Source organism: Pygocentrus nattereri, chromosome 24 (assembly GCF_015220715.1).
Source record: "Pygocentrus nattereri isolate fPygNat1 chromosome 24, fPygNat1.pri, whole genome shotgun sequence".
NCBI classification, from domain to species: Eukaryota; Metazoa; Chordata; class Actinopteri; order Characiformes; family Serrasalmidae; genus Pygocentrus; species Pygocentrus nattereri.
Genome location: NC_051234.1, coordinates 29,167,063 through 29,187,480, shown reverse-complemented (window position 1 = coordinate 29,187,480; position 20,418 = coordinate 29,167,063). Strand labels below are relative to the sequence as shown.

General features: G+C 40.1%; 1 protein-coding gene across 2 annotated transcripts in view; it reads right to left on the bottom strand.

Moving 5' to 3' along the window:
- larp4b (La ribonucleoprotein 4B) overlaps nucleotides 1-19,162 on the bottom strand; it is a 24,238-nt gene extending 5,076 nt beyond the window's left edge. Inside the window, exons 1-15 of one of the 2 annotated variants that reach the window (XM_017710444.2) lie at nucleotides 18,670-19,162; nucleotides 13,924-14,063; nucleotides 9,276-9,423; nucleotides 6,115-6,270; nucleotides 5,943-6,024; nucleotides 5,242-5,378; nucleotides 5,045-5,148; nucleotides 4,826-4,936; nucleotides 4,666-4,719; nucleotides 4,368-4,574; nucleotides 4,133-4,239; nucleotides 3,778-4,032; nucleotides 3,413-3,458; nucleotides 3,134-3,316; nucleotides 1,029-1,162 (exon numbers count right to left, since the gene is read on the bottom strand). In XM_017710444.2, coding sequence (XP_017565933.1) covers nucleotides 1,029-1,162; nucleotides 3,134-3,316; nucleotides 3,413-3,458; nucleotides 3,778-4,032; nucleotides 4,133-4,239; nucleotides 4,368-4,574; nucleotides 4,666-4,719; nucleotides 4,826-4,936; nucleotides 5,045-5,148; nucleotides 5,242-5,378; nucleotides 5,943-6,024; nucleotides 6,115-6,270; nucleotides 9,276-9,423; nucleotides 13,924-14,010 — 1,811 coding nt within the window. In that variant the 5' untranslated portion in view covers nucleotides 14,011-14,063; nucleotides 18,670-19,162. The remainder of the gene's footprint in view (nucleotides 1-1,028; nucleotides 1,163-3,133; nucleotides 3,317-3,412; nucleotides 3,459-3,777; nucleotides 4,033-4,132; nucleotides 4,240-4,367; nucleotides 4,575-4,665; nucleotides 4,720-4,825; nucleotides 4,937-5,044; nucleotides 5,149-5,241; nucleotides 5,379-5,942; nucleotides 6,025-6,114; nucleotides 6,271-9,275; nucleotides 9,424-13,923; nucleotides 14,064-18,669) is intronic. The other variant, XM_017710445.2, reaches the window with a different exon arrangement.
- Nucleotides 19,163-20,418: the final 1,256 nt, after the last annotated feature.

The following is a 20,418-nucleotide window of genomic DNA, read 5'->3' as shown; positions in this document are numbered from 1 at the left end:
AACTTCATTTAAATAATTTAAATAATTGTAACTGCTTTATACCTGATGTTTCATATTACTAGCACAATCACCGCCACCATACTATATTCTTAAGTACTTAAATCTGGTGTACATACTGTAAATTCTCTATTATTCTCTTAAATTATTAGTAAAGTGTTTATTTTTACATAAATGGCTGCAACTGTAACAACTGCAATTTCCCCCTGGGATCAATAAAGGAATCTGAATCAATCTGAATTTAAGCTAGAATGTGAAACTTCAAACAAGAAGTGGGTGAATAAGAAACTGACTTCAGCTTTGCGACTTTTTAGTGTTGGAAAGTTTCTTGTTGCAGATTAAATGTATCAGGAAACCAGCTGGTGCGGTTATAAATGTAGATAAGTCTACTCGTTTCCAAATTATCCCTGTGCGTCTTAAATCTCTTTGCCTTTTTGCTAGCTACTAGCTAAGCAAGACTGGCCTGTGTTGCTGTGTGACCAGCAGTCTGCACACCTACTGTCAGGGTTAAAGGGTGAATTAGAAGTTATACATTAACTCCAGATGTTAAAACTGTGTTGAATGATCTAGCAGAGCTTTATTTTACTGCAAAGGAGGATTATTTTATTTTTACCTAAAAATCTAAACATGCTGGGGAGCTCCAACAGGGCAGTAAAAGAGCCAAATGTGGCTCTGAAGCCATGTGATGTCAAGAAGACAAAACAAAACATTTATATATATATATATATATATATATATATATATATATATATATATATATATATATATATATATATATATATATATATATAAAAAAAATATTAAAAAAAATAAAAAAAACACACACACACACACACCACACAACAAATACCACTGGCCATCTGTGACACTAAGTGGTATGGCCATAGCATAATTAAAAATTTTACTTCAGACAAATTTAGGGTGTTAAGCAACCAGTATGCAAAAAGCTGTTAATTACAATAGCATGCTAGCTACCTTTTAAATGACATTTACATACAACCTCAAGAGTTCAACTTCTGTTATTAACATACCATCTCTTGTGGACTGGAGAGGATGGGTTTTGCTGCTCCACTGGAGGTTGAGCAGTGGGAGCAATAACAGTCTGCGCTGATTCTTTGGGGATTCCTGAAGTCACACTGCTGGTAACTGCATCCTTATTTAGGGCCTGACCAGAGACAAAAGGACTTCTGTGAAATTCCTGTGGCAGTGAGTGCATGAGCATAGCCAACAGCTGGAGAGTTAGAGAAAACGGACAGTAACACAGCCCTACTGACGTACAAACAGCAACACACAAGTAGTAGTCATGGTAGAGACTGGCAGCAAAAGCTGCAACAAAACATTTGTTGTTATCCCATGAAGCCCATGTTACAGCTTCAGTCTAAGAACAACTGTGACCTGTAAACCTTAAAAAGGCTTTCAATGTCAACAATGACGATGCTAATCCCAAAATCAACCAACTCTTTGGAAGACCTGCATGTTAGGGAGGCTTTCAGTATAGAAGGCATGGCTGGAAATGCATTCATTTGCATGGAATAACAGTTTACACCAGAAAACAGATCTCACACATTACTAAATCCATTCTTCAAATCCTTGTTTGGCATAGTAACCCATATGCTACAAACATGTGTGCATGTTTTTTTAGCCTCATTGTCACAGAATGATTTTAGCAGCAAATGAGCATGAAATTACAGGACTGAGCAGTCCAGGGAAATCATTTTTTTGGCCAAGAGTGGGTTATTTGTTTTGTTTGGAACTGCTTCTGCTTGCTCTTCATTCAGAAAAATTGCTCTACAGTGGGCTATCATTTGCATGAGCCAGCCCACTCTGCAACTTCTGATTAAAATGTCACCCTCCTGAACACAATCTGTCTTTTAAATTGAAACACAACCAGTGTATGTTGCATAAACAACACACCATTTCACTATCAACCAAAACCAAACGTTCAGAAGCCAGAGCATAACATAACGATAACTTATCGTCAACAGAAGAGCATCTATAGCTGATGTCCGGTACATTTGATTTGCGTTCTGTTTGCTTAATCACTTATGTAATTTTTGCTGAACATTTTATTGCACATAAATGTTGTGTTATGCAGTCTAATATATGAACAATATACATGAATGAACATTTGATAACCTGGGGCTGTATTATAGAAACTTCTTAGGTCTGAAATCTTACCTGTTTAATATCCAGGACAACTTTAGTTAGGTCTCAACTTAGGACAGAAGCTGTTACAGAACAGTTCTTATCTTAATGATCAAATCCCAACACCAAACAAGAAAACAATATTACAGAAACATCCTAACTAGGCAAAATTTCCTCAATTCTGTCCTAACATTAAGATAAACCCCAGAGCACCTTAGCATCTGTTTAACTGTCAGTTTCTATTGTTTTGTGAGGTGTCTGGCAGCATAGTTCCCTATGACTAGCATTACATTGGAAACGGTGCTTTGACTTGTGAGGGTTTTTTTCCAACAACCCCAGACACTGCAGAGACTCTCCACTGTCCCCTCTTATTACAGTCATTTGTTAATGTTTGATAAAAAAAAAAAAACTCTTCAGATACTATCTCACAGTGATGGTGAGTAATGAGGAGACTGAACATGGGTCTGTTTATTAGGAGGAATAAGGTTAACATGCTCTACTAAAGCATTTGGGAAATGGAGACTGAAACCGAGAGCAGCAACACACTGATAAAGCACAAAGTGCTGACAATATTCTTAACCTTCAGTTTATCACACTTTAGTTTTATTTGATCCTCTTCACATCAGCAAGGGTAACTAACGTTCGCTGTCTGACTAACCAACTTTATTACGTTTACTAGATTCAGCAGTGCATGTATGGTCGGTTGCTAGATAACAGACACAACAGTTGATTGGTGACTTATATTGAGTAAGTTAAGATTTCTTAACTTGAGATAAGAAGATGCTGTAAGATAACATTCCTAAATCAAGATAAGATTTGCTTCTGTAATACAAATTTGTGAAAAATCTTTTTCACCAGTCAGATCTTAAGCTAAGATAGGAAAGATAGGATGTTTCTGTAGTACAGCCCATGGTTGATACGTTGTGAGATGGTTATCACCTCTATCAAACAGTTATTAAGTCAAGGGAAATGGAGAAAGTAAAAAGGTAACCTTGTCTTTAGCCACACCGGTAACTATATCAGATAATCGGTTCTCCAAGTTGTTTTCCATCTTCACTTCAGTTTTCAAATTGCCAGCAGCTCCAGGCAGAGGAGGGAAGCTGGACAGACCCAACTCAAAGTTTGGAGATGGGGTACGCTCTTGGGCTGGAGGGGGTGACTGCGTGGAGGCTCTCTGCAAAACACAGAATGAAGAGAGACTGTACCAACGCTTATTTTGTTAACTGGCTATCATTAAAACGCGTCTTCTATTGGAAGACAGATTACTCACTGTAAACTTGTCATCTCTCCTTTTCTTGTAGCCAAAGCCATTTCTCCTTAAAAAGAGGTAAAGGATAAGAGAAATGTTTTCGGCATTGTTAGATAACGTCAACTTTAATTATTTTTTTTTTAATCAACTGTTTAACTGAATGGGCAGTGCGCAAAAATGGTAAACAGATTTTTTTCCCCACTGTTTTTACTAGTATTTTTAAAAATGTGGCACTACTTTGGTCTTTTCCACCTTGTCAAAATGTGCACTTTGACACTGTGCACTGAGAAAAGCTCTTGAAGTTACATCACTTTTTTTTGCCATAGGATCACAAAGCCTATAACACTTTTTCATTAGTTCCAAAAATATCAACTTTAGCACCTTACCTTCCTCTGCCAATGACCGGTGAGTAATCAGCCCCATTCACCTCCATTCGTCCACTGCCGACCTGGTCCCTGCGAGGATAACTTGGTGCGCTGGGCAGTCGAGGCCGGCTGCTAATCTGATGTGTATGTAGCGAGCGTGTCCCATTGGGAATACGCTCCGAGGATAAGTTTGTGAAAGTGCCAGGATTCTCCAATAAAGCTGTACCACGCTCTGCAGTCGGTGCCGAGGGTCGAACATGGCTTTTACTGTGATTCCTATCAGGATGAAAATTTTACCGTAAAATACTAAAACCACAGCCGCACCTTTCAAAAAGAAAGCTGGATAGATTTACTCACAAAGCAAAAAGCAACATACCTGTTTCTTGGTTGATAATGTCTGACAGTCAAAGGTGCAGTGGCTGATTTAAAAGTAGGAGATCCAGCAAAGCCATTGATAAATCCAGGGTTAGGGAATGGAGTAACCTAACAGACATGAGAAAATATTTAAAATAATGTATATTTGTCGTTTACATTATTTCAATAAAACATTTTAGATGAGAAAATTCTTTTTAGAGTTTAAAACATATTTAAGGAGCTCATTCAGCACTCACTAAAGGGTCCAAGTAGCTCTGTGTTGTTGACCAGCCTTGAGGTGTTACCAGTCTGTATATCGGGGGGAACTGTTGCTGCGTTCCATACACAGGCGGGATATAGTAAGAGGTATATCGCTGCTGGATGTTTGGGGACATATCTACGGGCCTGTACCCATTCTTTGGCACAAAAGTGTTGACAGCAATGGCCTTGGCCTTTATCCTTGCCTGGAATCCAAAAAGATGATAACACAAGTGGGTGCTTAAGTGCTTTTTGGAAAGAAGCAAAACAATTTAAATGACACATCATTGAGTTTACCTTTATCGGCTTTCCTTGAAAAGTCTTCACTTCTTCTCTGAGATACTGATACGCCTGAAAAATAAAGCCAAATAATTAGCTGCACTCAAGACTAGACAAAAAGTCACAAGGTTCTAATACAAAAGCGATCAAGCAATAGAAAAGCCATGTAGTCCTTTACCAGTTGCGCATCTGCCTCTGATTGAAAGGTGATGAACCAGTTATCATTGTAGGCAAATTCACAATTGACAAATTTGGGCAGTTTTTCACTCTTGAACAGAGATTCAACTTCCTAAAAAGGGCAAAGAAGAAAGACAATTTATTTATTTATTTATTTGTTACTTTTCCTCTAGTGCTGATTATTTTCTACATAAAAAGATCCAACTAACAGAACCTTTACCTCAACAGGAGTGGCCTCAGGGACCTCTCGGAGAATAACGATGCATCTATTCTGGTTTGGTCGTACTTTCTCACCACATTTGTCCACTTGTACAAGAGGAAGTGCTGGAAACATTTTAAAAACGTTGTCAAAAGCCAGCGTAAAACCTCTGCAAACCGAGGGCTTATTTACTATTTTATTGATGTGTGATTACTTACTCTTTAATATATCTGCAATTAGATCCACATCTGTGCTCAGCTTCTTGATCTGATCAAGATTTGCCACCGTCACAATTGGCACATACTGGTCACTGTCCATTTGAGAGATGAGGTACATATCGTTGGCTAGGTTCTCCCTGACACAAACAGGAGGGGGAGAATCATGACGTACAGCACTTACAGAGGCTGAAGTCTAACACCCTTCAATATACTCTTTTGTGCTTAAATCAACACTTCGGGTTGTGAAAGAGCCTCCCCCATAGCCAGATATCTGCATCCATGCCAACTGTACTCACCCCACAGTTCTTTTACAAACACAGTGTTGATATTCTGATCAACATAAAGTCACATGATTTTAAGTTTACATATTCAAACCACCAGGTAAAGAAAAACTTAAGGTTTAGTAAAGAAAGCATTTTTACTGCTAGAAATAACAGTCCCCTTGTTAACACACAAGGAGGCCTTATTTTAGTTGTAGTTGTTTGATAAACTAGAGGGCATAACACATACTCCCACCATGAAGTCACTATCTAAATTTTAAACCACCAAAAGGTTACATTTCATTCCATCACCAAGGTTTTTGAAACAAAGCAAGATGAGAATGCCTTGAATTCATGGCCAGCCGCACCAGCAAAACAAACAAATCCATACAAGACCAGTCAATGTAAGCAGAACTGGATATAAAAGTGTAAAGAAGTTACCGGGAGAGGCAAAACTCTAGTGTAGCCTTTAGCTGTTCTCGAAGGCCTTCAAGCTGCCTGGAGGAGTCTGAACTATCACTTTCTGCATAAGAGAAATAAAATAATTTATTTTCAATGGATAACATTCCTTTCAAGTACAAACAGACTAAAATAATCCTAATAATTAGTGCACCTTTCATGCTGGTCTCTTGTTGTAACCCAGGGGGCAATTGATTGACTGTGCTTCCCATGTCCACTGCTTCTGGTGGCACTGCTGAAGGCAGTTCTACTGAGACAGATACCTGTTGTTCTTCATTCCATTTCCCTTTGTCATTGCTGGTAACATAACCTGGAAGAACAAATATCATTAAAATTTTTAGCGACATCAGATTTTTATGAAAACAAAAAAAGTGAACAACTAATAAACCTGTAATTGATTTTACAATTGCCTAAAGGAAAAAACAATCAATAAACAGCAAGTCCTACACAAAAATCTGTCTTATTCATGCAGATCCTATAATAAAGCAAACTAATACTGGAATTTAGGAGAAAATGTTGCTACACAACATTGCTCTTGCCTAGCAAGAGCCCAAGTCACCAATCATGCCTTTATGAGTGTAACCATAGTACTGAGACAGCACTAGTTCACGTTGTGGATGACCTCAGGCTCATCCTTCTATTCTGATTTTACTAGATCTTAGTGCAGCTTTTTATACCGTTGACCACATGATTTTAATCTTGAATGCTGGGTCAGCCTCTCATTTTAGAATGGTTTAAATCATATTGAGTTACAGGCAGGTCATGTTTTTAATGGAACATCATTCATCAAAAAGATTTGGCATTTCTTGTAGAGTCCCTCAGGGTTTAGTTTTAGGGCTTTTGCTTTTCTCTGTACATGCTATCTCTAGGTGATGTCATTAGGAAACATAATATAAGTTTTCTTTGCTATTCTGATGACACCCAGTTATACAACCCCAATTCCAATGAAGTTGGGACAATGTGTAAAACAAATAAAAACAGAATACGATGATTTGCAAATCCTTTTCAACCTGTATTCAATTGAATACACTACAAAGACAAGATATTTAATGTTCAAATGGATAAACTTTGTTTTTTGCAAATATTGACTCATTTTGAATTTGATGCCTGCAACATGTTCCAAAGACGTTGGGACAGGGACGTGTTTACCACTGTGTTATATCACCTTTCCTTTTAACAACACTCAATAAGCATTTGGGAACTGAGGACACCAATTGTTGAAGCTTTGTAGGTGGAATTCTTTCCCATTCTTGCTTGATGTACAACTTCAGTTGTTCAACAGTCCGGGGTCTCTGTTGTCGTATTTTGCGCTTCATAATGTGCCACACATGTTCAATGGGAGACGGGTCTGGACTGCAGGCAGTCCAGTCTAGTACCCGCACTCTTTTACTACGAAGCCACGCTGTTGTAACACGTGCAGAGTGTGGCTCGGCATCGTCTTGCTGAAATAAGCAGGACGTCCCTGAAAAAGACGTTGCTTGGATGGCAGCAGATGTTGCTCCAAAACCTGTATGTACCTTTCAGCATTAATGGTGCCTTCACAGATGTGCAGGTTACCCATGCCATGGGCACTAACACACCCCCACACCATCGGAGATGCTGGCTTTTGAACTTTGCGCTGACAACAATCCGGACAGTCCTTTTCCTCTCTTGCCCGGAGGACACGACGTCCATGATTTACAAAACAGTGTGAAATGTGGACTCGTCAGACCACAGCACACTTTTCCACTTTGCGTCAGTCCATCTCAGATGAGCTTGGGCCCAGAGAAGCCGGCGGCGTTTCTGGGTGGTGTTGATATCTGGCTTTCGCTTTGCATGGCAGAGTTTTAACTTGCACTTGTAGATGGTGCGACGAACTGTGTTCACTGACAGTGGTTTTCTGAAGTGTTCCTGAGCCCATGTGGGAATATCCATTACAGAATGATGTGGGTTTTTAATGCAGTGCCGCCTGAGGGGTCAAAGGTCACGGGCATTCAATGTTGGTTTTCTGCCTTGCCGCTTACTTGCAGAGATTTCTCCAGATTCTCTGAATCTTTTGATGATATTCTGGACTGTAGATGATGAAATCCCTAAATTCCTTGCAATTGCATGTTGAGAAACGTTTTTAAACTGTTGGACTATTTGCTCACGCAGTTGTTCACAAAGTGGTGAACCTCGCCCCGTCCTTGCTTGTGAACGACTGAGCCTTTCAGGGATGCTCCTTTATACCCAATCATGACACTCACCCGTTTCCAATTAACCTGTTCACCTGTGGAATGTTCCAAACAGGTGTTTTTTTGAGCATTCCTCAACTTTCCCAGTCTTTTGCTGCCAAAACAAAGTTTATCCGTTTGAACATTAAATATCTTGTCTTTGTAGTGTATTCAATTGAATATAGATGGAAAAGGATTTGCAAATCATCGTATTCTGTTTTTATTTGTGTTTTACACAACGTCCCAACTTCATTGGAATTGAGGTTGTACATTTCCATTCCTTCTGATCATCGAGACTTACTCTATGAACAGACTAACCAGCTGTGTGTCTCATTTCTCAGCGGATGTCGCAAAAATAAATGATAAATGAAGATCAGTCTTTACTATCTCAGAGCGACACTGAGAAACTCGTTCAAGCATTATTTACAAGTAGAGTTGATCACTGTAATGTTCTTCTTACTGGACTTGCTTTAAAAAAATAAATAAAAATAAATCGATTACAACTTGCACAAAATGCATCAGCATCTCAGAAGCATCTAAAAAGTCTCTTAGCAAATGCTAAAAACTTAGCATTTAATTTACTCTACATCTCGTAGTATTTATACTCTTAATTCGATCTGTTATTCTCTTATATGATTTTAAATACTTATAGTATCTTGTATTACTGTTAAGTTTTAAGAATTCTAAGCTGCCAACGGCATGAAAAAATGCTACATAAATAAAATGTATTATTATTATTAATGAAGTTAGCAATACATGCTTGAACTCTTATAATCACTTTTTGAAAAGGTCAGGATAAAATTTGCCACTTGTCAATTTAAAATTGAAAGAACAGACTATATTCAGTTTTTCATTATGTAACATCTGCCTGCTATGGTGTTTGAAATATGTATAAGTGGGTGTTTGTCTCAATGATTAATGGATATTGTCCAAAGAATCATTTTTCAAAACACTAACTGAAACATTTATTCAAGAAACAAAAGGGTTGCATTTAAATACTTTAAATACTAAACAATTTTCTAAAATAAACATTATCAATTTAGATCAAAACAGTGAAAGGCACAGATCTGTGAACATCAGAAATTACAAGTGTTTTGCATGTGCAATATTGCTGAAGATTTACCTCCTGAGACAGTATTTGTTGGGTCACTGGTGTCTTTTACCCATGACGGGAGGGAGCGTGTGTAGGCCAGTCCCGAGGCTTCCTGATTAGTCATATAACTGCCCCATGCCTTTGCATTTGGATTGAGATCAGAAACCTTGGTGGCATCCTAAAACATAATAAAAAGACTGATGTTACGTAGTTCCAAGGCTTAAACCAACCAGAAAACAACCATATTGAATAAATGAGCAGTCTAGCATCCAACACTGTGACTAAACATTTAGTTGCACAGACCAGATCAACCAACAAAACAACAATCTGATATACACCATCAAAGATCACTTACAAGTTCACTGTAAGCATTTTGCCAGTCCCATTCACAGGAGCCCTCAGAAACTAACAGGCTGTAAGGGTAGGTGGCCATGAAGGCCTGGACGCCCTCTTCGTTGACACTGGGATCAGCTTTATTGTCCTTTTGTGCATCTCTTTCTATCCCTTCTATTACAGAGAGATGAGGATGCCATGCTGACTCCAGGGCATACCCTTGTATCTGTGTATCAAGGAAAAGTGCTTCAGGCTTTCCGGACCACAATGAGAGGTAAAGATTAGGATCTCCAACCTCACTCGCCTCAGGTTTTCCAAGAAGGTCAGAAACCATGTTCAGCATACCTTGATCTCCTTCTGATTCACTTGTGCAAGTCTTATTTTCCAAGATTTCGACCTCCTCAGGGACAACAGCTTTGAGGAAATGTATCTCATATGAGGGTGTCCCAGCCCGAAGGTCAACCTGGCCGGGTTCAACAGGTAGTGGAATAGCTTTGTTAAGGCATGTGGTTTCAACTTTCTCAGTACCTTCACTGAACATGGACAGACACATTTCAGGATCTCCAAACCCATGACTGGAAGGGTTGCATGATTCACGTTGGTATCCCTGAAGTCTGCTTGTTGCAAAGCACTCCACGGATGCACTAGTGCAGCCCTGCCCTCGTAAGGCACACAATGGTTCTCCAATTTCAAACAGTGGTTTTAGAGTACTCAGAGGAATGCTGTAGTCAACCACTGTTCCATCCTCTCCGGTGCCAATCATGCACATTGCCTGTGGATCTCTAGGCTTTGACTCTGGCTCCTGATTGGAGCCAACTAAAGCACTCTGCAAGGCAGCCTGCCCCAAGTGAGGGCCTGAGGGAATGCAAGCACTCTCAATCGGGATACTTTTTTTAGACAATGTGGCACAGTCAGAGGTCTCAGACTCCTCGCCCGGAGAAGGTAAGCTTGTAGGCAAGCTACACTGTCTGTTAAGGTCGGCCTTTTCCTTGCTCTCTCCCAAACAGAAAAGGATCTCTTGGTCATCAACAAAACCCCCAAGGCTAAAATAATGTTGGAACTGTGGTGAGACAGAGGCTTGCTGTAGTTCCATTTCATGTCCTGTTTTGACATCAACGGTGCTTAAATAATTTTGAAGCAGTCCTTTCTGTTCTTCTTCACTAAAACACTTTGAGACAGCTGAGATCTTCTCATTCTCTTTTACGTCAGACTCCTCTTTCCCTTTAGTGTTAACATACTCCTGGGTTGACACAGAAAATGTGGTCTCCATTTGTTTCTCAACACAAGCCACAAGATGTTTTAGGCTTTCATCATTGCAAAACTCTCCAACAGTTAAATCGTTTTGTGGAGTATTTGTCAGGTGGCTCACATCTACAGAGCAGTCAACATTAGATCCAACACTTGAAACAACTGCAGTCACAAGAGTTGAGCTTGGCATCTCTTGCTCGGCCTGATGCCAATTCAGTGAGTTACATGGGTTGTCAACCCAATTCACTGAACTTAGATTAGGACACAGATCATCACTTTGAAGCAAACAATCAGTAGAGTTTATATTTGTGATAGTAGGTGGCAGAAATGGTATGTGCATGACTGAATTTTCAATATTTTCTCCATGTACTTCTTCCTCAACAGATGCAGATTTTGATGCTGTTGAAAGGTCAGTGGAAGAAATGATAGCAGCGATGTCCTCCAAGCCCAGGTTAATTTCTCTTTTCTCTTCTCCATCATCATGAGTCAGTTGGGGAACTACATTATTTTCAGAGCAGTCTACTACCCGTGCTTGCAAAGTAATATCTGTCTGAAGCAGATCAGTATTTCCACTATAGATGTTAGGTGTGACTAACTGCAAGTTCTTGAATGTGTTAATCTCACAGGATATGAGTTCCACTTCCTCGGCAGGTATTTTTTTCTCAAGATCAATATTTAAAGAGTTCAGATTTAGTGCATTAGTTTCTTGAGAGTTGTCCCCCAGCATAAGCTTTTGAATACCACTTTCGTTTTCTACTGAAGATCTGTTGAAAGATGATAGTGCATCCCTGAAGGTCTTCGGTATGTCAGAGGTTTTAAAGCCTAATGAATCATGTACTGTTTCTTCCTGAGGTTTCTCACAAGAGGTGGCATTGGATAAACACTGATCAGATTTTATCACTGCTAAGGGACTTTCTCCTATGTTGTTAACAGAAGGAATAGGATAATGGGCTGTTGATATGGCACAACTCCCAGAATCATGACATGCACTGTCTATAACAGTAAGGTCCAACAATCTCTGTGATTCTAAGTTTACTTTCACTGCTTCACTAGAGTCAGAATATCTCAAATCCTTCCCGTCAGCATCTAGTTTGCATGCAGACTCTGAGGGAACACTTTGTGGTTCCTGGCTGGGTGCTTCCAAAGGGCATACATCACATGCCACTCCCAACACTTTCGGTTTAGACGTAGGCAACAGTTCTGTGCCTGTATCAACAGGAAGCTTAGCAACATAAGCCAAGTCAATACAATTTACCACAGGCTCACTGTGCTGTACCTGCGGCCCTTCTGTACATCCACCTGACTTCAGAGAGAACGGCTGTCTGTTTCTATCAAGCAAATCAGGGGTCTTTTCATCAGTAGTGTCACCTGAAGCGCTGACAAATGGCATTTTTCTTGATTCAGGCCCATCCTTTTCATATTTGCTGCCAACCTGCTCTATCACTTTGTCTTCAAGGGGAACAGGAACATGCTTTTCAGAAAATGCCGACCCAAGAAACGTCCCTAGGAGGTCAGGAAGTGTGTTAGCATTGTTTACAGAAAAAGTTCTTGCCGGGAGACTTTCAGAACACATTTCCTCTTGCAATACTTTGATCATTTGGCTTTCAAAAGCTTTGGTCCAATTTGACGGTTCTGAGTGAGATATTCTGCATGCATTATTCAGGAGTGAGGAGTTATTAAGCAGCACTGCTTCAGTTTCAGCTAATACATCTGCCTGATCGAACGCCACAGGTTGGGTTATGGACGGCAGCTCACACTCACCCTCCAGATCATCTGCATCGATTGAGCAAATACTGTAGAAGCTTTGGGTCCTTCTTTTGAAGTGATCTGAGGTCACCAAATCAGAATTACTCTCATCCACATCACACACCTCCCCACGACTCCCTCTCTCGTTATCAAATGGACATGTGGTCTCTCTCATCGCTCTGTCGTCTGACTTCTCCCTAACGGTGCTTTGCACCTGTGCATGCTCCTCTGAGCCCAGGCTGCCTGAAGTGCACACTGCTCTGACAAAGTGACCATTTGGAACGACTGTAGCGGCAATAGCTGTATCCTCGCAATGGCTTTTCCAGCTTTTTCCTGTTAAATCCGCACACTGAGACAATCTAATGTCAAAAAAACAGTCTGCTCGTTTCACTGAATTTTCAGCTATTTTCTTCTTTTCAGAGCTCACCACAGCTCTCTCTGTTATCTGTGGAAAGGCAAGACCATTGTCCCCACCGTCTCCGTGTGCACCTTTTAAAACTTCCTTAGCATGTCCATTCTGTTCCAAAGCTTGATGAAGAGGGTCAGCGTTAAGTTCGTTCCAAAGTACCATCCTGTCCTGCACGCTGCTGCTTCTCTTATCAATGGAACTGAGGTTTACTGACAGGTTTGTTGAGGAACAATTGCTTCTGGTATCCAAGGCTTCATTCGTCTCTCCATGTTCAGGAAGCCTCTCTTCAGCCAGTTCAGCCACAGAGCAGGCACACTGTTTGACATCTTTGGCAGGGCAGCTGTCAGTCACTGATGTTTGAAGAAGGCTTGTTCTTTCGGTGACCAGATTACGATTCAACTCTTTACTAAAGCAACACCCCATATTAAACTAGAACATAAAAACTCTTCCAGTACACTTTCAAACAAACCTTGTGGAGATACTCTCAAGGAGGTTAACCAAGAGAGAGGGGCGAGAGAGAGCGGGAGAGAAAGGGAGGCGCAATGTGGCCACCTACCCCCTCCTCTCTATGCTCAAAATAGCACATTTAAATTCGTATGAGTGACTCACATGGCCTTGTCACTCAAACACAAACTCCTGAAAATCCAATCTTGGGACTGGTGTTTTAGTTGTATGAATGGGACTGTGTAGACGTACACTGATAAACTGAGTATGAAAATACTTGTAAACTTGTACTGGCTATAAGCTTCAATTTAATTAAAAAAAATAATAAATAAATAAATAAATAAAAAAAAACAGGAAAAAAATTTTTATAATACAAGAATATGTATGTAGACCAATTTAGCTCCACAAAAAAGGTCTTTCAAAATTGCTGTTTAAGGGACAGAGTGCAAAGTCCACAACAAATTACACAAATCTGACAGTACAAGGCTTATACTTTACCAAAAGGGGAATTTCTTTTTTCCTCACTTCCTGTGACGGCTGCACCTGCGGCTCAGCTATATCTTTCCCTTCCTGGTCTGAAGTCATGAGCTGTCCAAGTCTGGGCTCTTTAAAAAGAGCTCCTAAGATCACCAGGGAGGCTAAGGTGCAAATATAAAAACAGACGGAAAAAAAAAGCAACATGAATAATAATACACTTTTAAAAGAAAATATGGTTCTTCAACCATTGACAAAATGGTTTTAAATAGAGCCATGAACACTCAAAAGAACCCGTCGCATGATTAAAGTGTTCTTTGCATCATGAAAAGGGCTCTTTAGAAGACACCTGCTCATATATCTGTGGCAGAAATGTAGAAACAACCACATGCCAAAAGTCACATATACGTATACATATACAAATATATATATATATATATATATATATATATATATATATATATATATATATATATATATATATATATATATATATATATAGACCTGTTTGCGTAGGTGTCTAAAACTAATTTAAAAATTACCTCATAACCTCTGTAACAATCATGGACTACTCCCATAGATGCCCTTTTTGGCCCAAATTATTGACTCATGCACTCAACTTTACACGGGTGAGGAGGGAAATCAAGGACTCAAGAAATTATCAATTCGTTCCCATGAAAGCACGGCCTTTGAAACTGGAGAAATTCTCCAATGCCACAACCCTAATTACATGCATAATTTGTGGCATAGCCCACTCCTTCATGCTAAATACTACTAAATCCCTAGACTTAGGCCCAATCCCATTCCATCCTTTGCCCCATCACTTAACACTACCCATCCGTTTCACGCTTTCATGTCTAGGGGTAGGGCCTTCTGATTTTTGCCAAGATAGAGGGGTGGGCTGGAGTGTTCAGGCTACATGGACCTCCAAATGGAGGTTTTATAGAGAGGACACTCCAAACAGAGTGTTATGAGAAGAAGACAAACAGGCAAGATGGCTTAGCAAGAGACCAAAGAAACCCGCGAATGTGAGAATTTTCTCCATTAAAAAATTACAGCAACCACTGTATTATATTAGTTTGCTGTTGTTCCAGTGTATTACGGTCCTTTTCTTCAGAACAAGCACAAAAATCACTAGTAGCATGCTGATGGTAGCTAGCTAGCTAAACTTTCCGTTCCACCTTAAATGGTACAGCAGTTATATTCTGGCACCTCAGACATCAGAACTATTGCACCAATTAAGGTGGAACGGGATAATTCCAACGAGAAGCTGGCAATTAGCTGACTTCAGCTTCATATCACCAAAGAATTAGGAGTAGGTGATAAATAATTGCTATAATAATAATAATAATAATAATAATAATAATAAAAATTAGCTAGATGTCTCTGAAGACTTGGGGTAACTATGCAAAGCTAAAAATTGATGGCACAGATGAAATTCATCTTAACTGACTGTAATCACTGTTGTTGGAAGAAAACTTTGTAACTCCAAAAATAGTAACTTTACAGGAGAAGGAAAACACCTACTTTACTTTTAATACAAGTCAATGGAACCAAAGGCTTTTCCCAAGATCAAACAAGACCAACTCCCCATACACACACACACACACACACACGACACACGTATGTGTATATAAATTACACACATATATATTAGCTTCACCACCACAACAGACAAATTCTAAATACTCTAAAATCTAACTGTTTCGGCACTCTGAAGCAGGAACTTCATAACAATTTCCACACATTAACATCAAACATCCCAAACAGGTTTTCTATTTAAATGATGGGCAGTTAGCCAGATCATAGACAAAAAGGTTTGGAAACACCATACATCATGTTAGGCTAAAGCTTCGCCATTATTTACATGCCCAATGCAAATAAAACAAGTAATCAGGAAAACAAAAAGAGACAGAGTTTGATTCGTAACTCTACATTTGTTTTGCAGTCTTTAAACACTTCGCACATGTAATACTGCAAAAAGAACTTGTAATATTCAGAAAAGCATCTCACAGCCTACACAGGCAAATTTCAGTCTTAGTCACAGTCTCAGTCTCATTGATAACAAGCTGGTCAAGTGGATTCGTCATGTTTACTTCCCCTGACTTCAGCATCCAAAGAAAGGTATATTAGACTACTTACCCAGAGACGCCTAGCTGTATTTAAGTTTAATTGCGCTTATAAACAACATGCAGACATATGTAGGTTAAAGGGGCCACGTCCTACATTTTTCTTATTTTACTTTCTGTACTTTATTTTTTTTTGTTAAATCCAACAACATTTGCGTATATCCACCTATTCGGCCTACAGCAGTTTATTGCCACCCTTTCACAATGATCTCTTAAGTAGTGTTTCGGTCTGAACTGCACAGTAGAGAACAGCCAATGATAACAGAGATCTTTTACATATTTCAGCCGTAAAGGCACAGTCACCAAAACAGCTTGTTTAATTTTAAAAGATAAAGTGGTTTTGGGAAACGGTCATGTGTAAATCAAAGTTTTGGTACATAAAGCTAGACAAAAACAAAACAAGAGAAATGTAGGATGTACACACTTTTTTGAGAACTACATTATTTTAAATTAAAATACAGAAATGTTTCAAACTGGTGAAAAAACGTTTTTGTGACCTCACAAAAACACATTTTGGTCAGTCAATGACATGTAACAGTGAATACTTTCACTATTAGAACTGCGTGGATGTAAAATTGACTTTTCAATGTTTAACTTATAAGTTGTCTGACCAGTGGTAGGATAGTCCCCCCTTTTAGATGTGAGTCTTGGTCCCCCCGAGGTTTCTTCCTCCTCCAGCTCTGAGGGAGTTTTTCCTTGCCTCAGCGCTCACGGGGGTTCTGTATATTCTGTATATTATGTTCAGTGTTTTGTCTGATTCTCTGTGCTGTGATTCCCATTTTTGTAAAGCTGCTTTGTGACAACATCAGTTGTAAAAAGCGCTATATAAATAAATTTGATTTGATTTATTCTTCTTCGTTATATTCATTATACATATAATACAATACATATGTTATTATTACATATAATATCTTTATATATATTTACATCTATATCTATCTATAACAAACTGTATCGCACCAACTTTCTGAAGTATTAGCCTATATTTTTGCCATATCACCCAGCTGTAATCCAGTCTGTCTCCTTCTCTCAGAATACATTAACTAGTAAATCTACGACTGATGAGCATGTGTCAGATGTTAGGTGTGTTACTCAGTAGTAGTATCAGTATATAACCTCATCTCACCTTTAGGTTTGTGACTTGTAAATTACATTATTCAGCATTTTTTGCGAGGAAGATGAGGATTCGTGTGGTTAAAGGTGAACTTCACTATTTTTTCTAAATTACTGCATAATTACATGCTTGACATGTCAACAGTCATTCAAAAAGTGGTTTACCGCCAAACTCTCCATCCTAGAGAAATTTGCTGAGTCAGAATTGGTGGTGATCGGAACCATCTAAGGACTTTAATGCCTCTAAAAGCTCACTCAATGACAGCTGAGACATAGTTTTGTGATACAGTTTTGCTTTAAAGTAAATCCAGATTATTAATTTTGATCCATTCACGAAGGTGGGATACATGGAGTGTTCTAAGGCATATATATATATATATATATATATATATATATATATATATACACACATACATACATACACACACACACACATACATACATACACACACAGGCCACTTTATTAGCTACACCTGTTCAGTTACTTAACACAAATAGCTAATCAGCCAATCACACGGCCGCAACTCACTGCATTTAGGCATGTAGAGGTGGTCAAGACAACTTGCTGAAGTGCAGATCGAGCATCAGAACGGGGAAGAAAGGGGATTTAAGTGTCTTTGAACGTGGCGTGGTTGTTGGTGCCAGACGGGCTGGTCTGAGTATTTCAGAAACTGCTGATCTACTGGTATTTTCACGCACAACCATCTCTAGGGTTTACAGAGAACTTTCCAAAAAGAGGAAATATCCAGTGAGCGGTCAGTTGTGTGGATGAAAACGCCTTGTTGATGTGAGAGGTCAGAGGAGAATGGGCAGACTGGTTCCAGATGATAGAAAGGCAACAGGAACTCAAATAACCAACCAACATCTCTGAGGAACGTTTAACACCTTGTTGAAAGTCTGCCAGGAAGAATTAAAGCAGTTCTGAAGGCACAAGGGGGCCCAACCTTTTACTAGCAAGGTGTACCTAATAAAGTGGCCGATGAGTATTTGTTTATACACTCAGAAGATACGTGTAGGTTCACTGTTCGTTTTGTACAGTACATAAAATGAACTTTGCACCTATTGTGAGCCCTGGTTCTTTTCGCCAGCACAGTAAAGAAACGGCTCTGCAGCGAACCATTTCGCATCAAAACACTCAAGACGACTTTGTTTACACCTCAATGTCTCAATCACACACACATTTTGAAAAACTGGTGGAGCTCCCCTTTAAGCGACTGGCAACGCAGGTAACTTTTACACCCGTGTTAAACTAAAACAAAGCCAGAAAGACGTGTTTACATCCAGAAACTCAACGTTACCAGCCCGAAGCTCTGCGGCTAGGTTAGTTAGCTTGCCGGCTAGCCCACTTTCGCGTAACCGCAGAGCATGATAGCCGCCATGGCTAGCTCGGCGCTAGCTAACGTTAGCCCCTAGCTTAAACTAACCAAGCCAAGTTACATAACAAACAGCTGGACTGTCCGACACCGCGGGGCAGTCGATGCACAGTCCAAGGTTTGGAAGAGGGCTCACAGCGCAGAGGCGCACTCACCTGTATGAGCTTTAGCTGTGGGTGATCCGCACTCCGGAGGAGGCTGCGCTGGGCCGAAGCTCTCTAGCTCTTCAAATCAAGCGGCTCAATCCATGACAGCACACTTTGAAATATGACCGAGATACCGCAGAACCGACCGTTAAACCTCGGACGAACGGGCTTTCGGTGGAGGAGAAAGCACGACGAGTTGTTTATTCACACGTACGACGAGTTTTATAGGCGAACTGAGCTTAATAACTTTTTTTTCAAATCCCGAAACACGTACCGAGGCAAGCTGGCAAGCAGCTAGCCAGCTAGCTCGCTAGCCATCGCCACAGACTCGGCGCTGTTATTCTTCGAATCCGCGCAGCGCCGAGTGACCTGAAGCGACTGTTTGTGAACGCAAGAAACGGGCTATTGCCGGCGACTCGGCACTCCGCCGTATATCCCAAGAGTTATTAGGATGAATTGAGCTAGAAGAGAGAGCGACGGAAGCCTCGGGCTCGCAGCGCCTCCCCACTATTTGTATTTTCAGTTTAGCTGAGCGACGTTAAGCTACATCCGCGGCCCAGACCGCACGGCGAGTCTGATTCGCGGATGAGTCGGTTCTTTCAGAACCAATTTACCAAGACCGAATAAATCCATTTTCTGTCGCGTTCATGCATTGTTTAGCCCGTGTTTAAGGTTTAATGATTTTATTTCAATGTTTCTCACGACCTCAACCTCTAAAAATGTTGTAATGTTAAGAACTGTCTAATTGAAACGGTTGAATCGGACGTTTGTTTCATTGGTCTAAAAGAATCGGTTCGGGTGTTCGATCAACACTGAATCGCTAAAATCCCGCCTCATTTCTCCGCAGGATTTCTTCGGTTGGTCGAGTGTATGTGTACGGATACCAGCAGAGCCCAAAAGAGGCGGAGCACAAAGAAACGCTTTCAAACATGGTGGGCAAACATTGCCACCTGCGTACTGTGGAATAGCCCAAGCAACGGGTTTAAATGCGTCTGTTTGGCAGGGATTTAGCCTCATGTTCAGAACTCAGGTGGCGTGGTTGGGAGGTAGTCTCCAAAATACGTTTCTGGTGGTCAGCAGGGGACGCCTCTGAACATTTGCGGGCCTTAAAGGGGCCATTCCAGTTCCTACAACACAAATATAGCCATTTCATTCACTCTCCAAACCCACCAGTGACTTTTCAGATGGCTTTTGAGTTTCTGTATGTGATGCTGATGAGTGGAGTACTTCGTCTCACAACTCCCTGCGCCCCTCCACCATGAATTGACTCAAATGAACAAATTAAAATACATTTAATGGCAAAACTTTATCACAAAGTTTTGGACGCTGATTAGGCTGCAGGCCGATATGGACAATGGCTCCCATCTACTCTACGACACGGTGATGAGACACAGGAGCACATTCAGCGCAAGACTCATTTTACCGAAATGACCACAGAGTGCCACAGGAGGTAATTCTTACCTGTGGCCATAAAACCCTATAACTCCTCCTTCAGTGTGTGATTCACGAAGTGTGGTTCATCTGTGCAAAACTCGATACCAAACTGTTCATATGTGTAATAATAACAATTGTGTGTGCAAAAACTCAGAGGAACAATAATTTAAATAATTTGAACTGCTTTATACTAGATGTTTCATATTTATTATCAGTCACCGCCACTTTACTGTATTCATAAGTACTTAAATCTCATGGACATATTGCACATTTCTCTTTATCTTTGTTTTAAATTATTGAAGTGTTTGTTCTTTTACATAAATG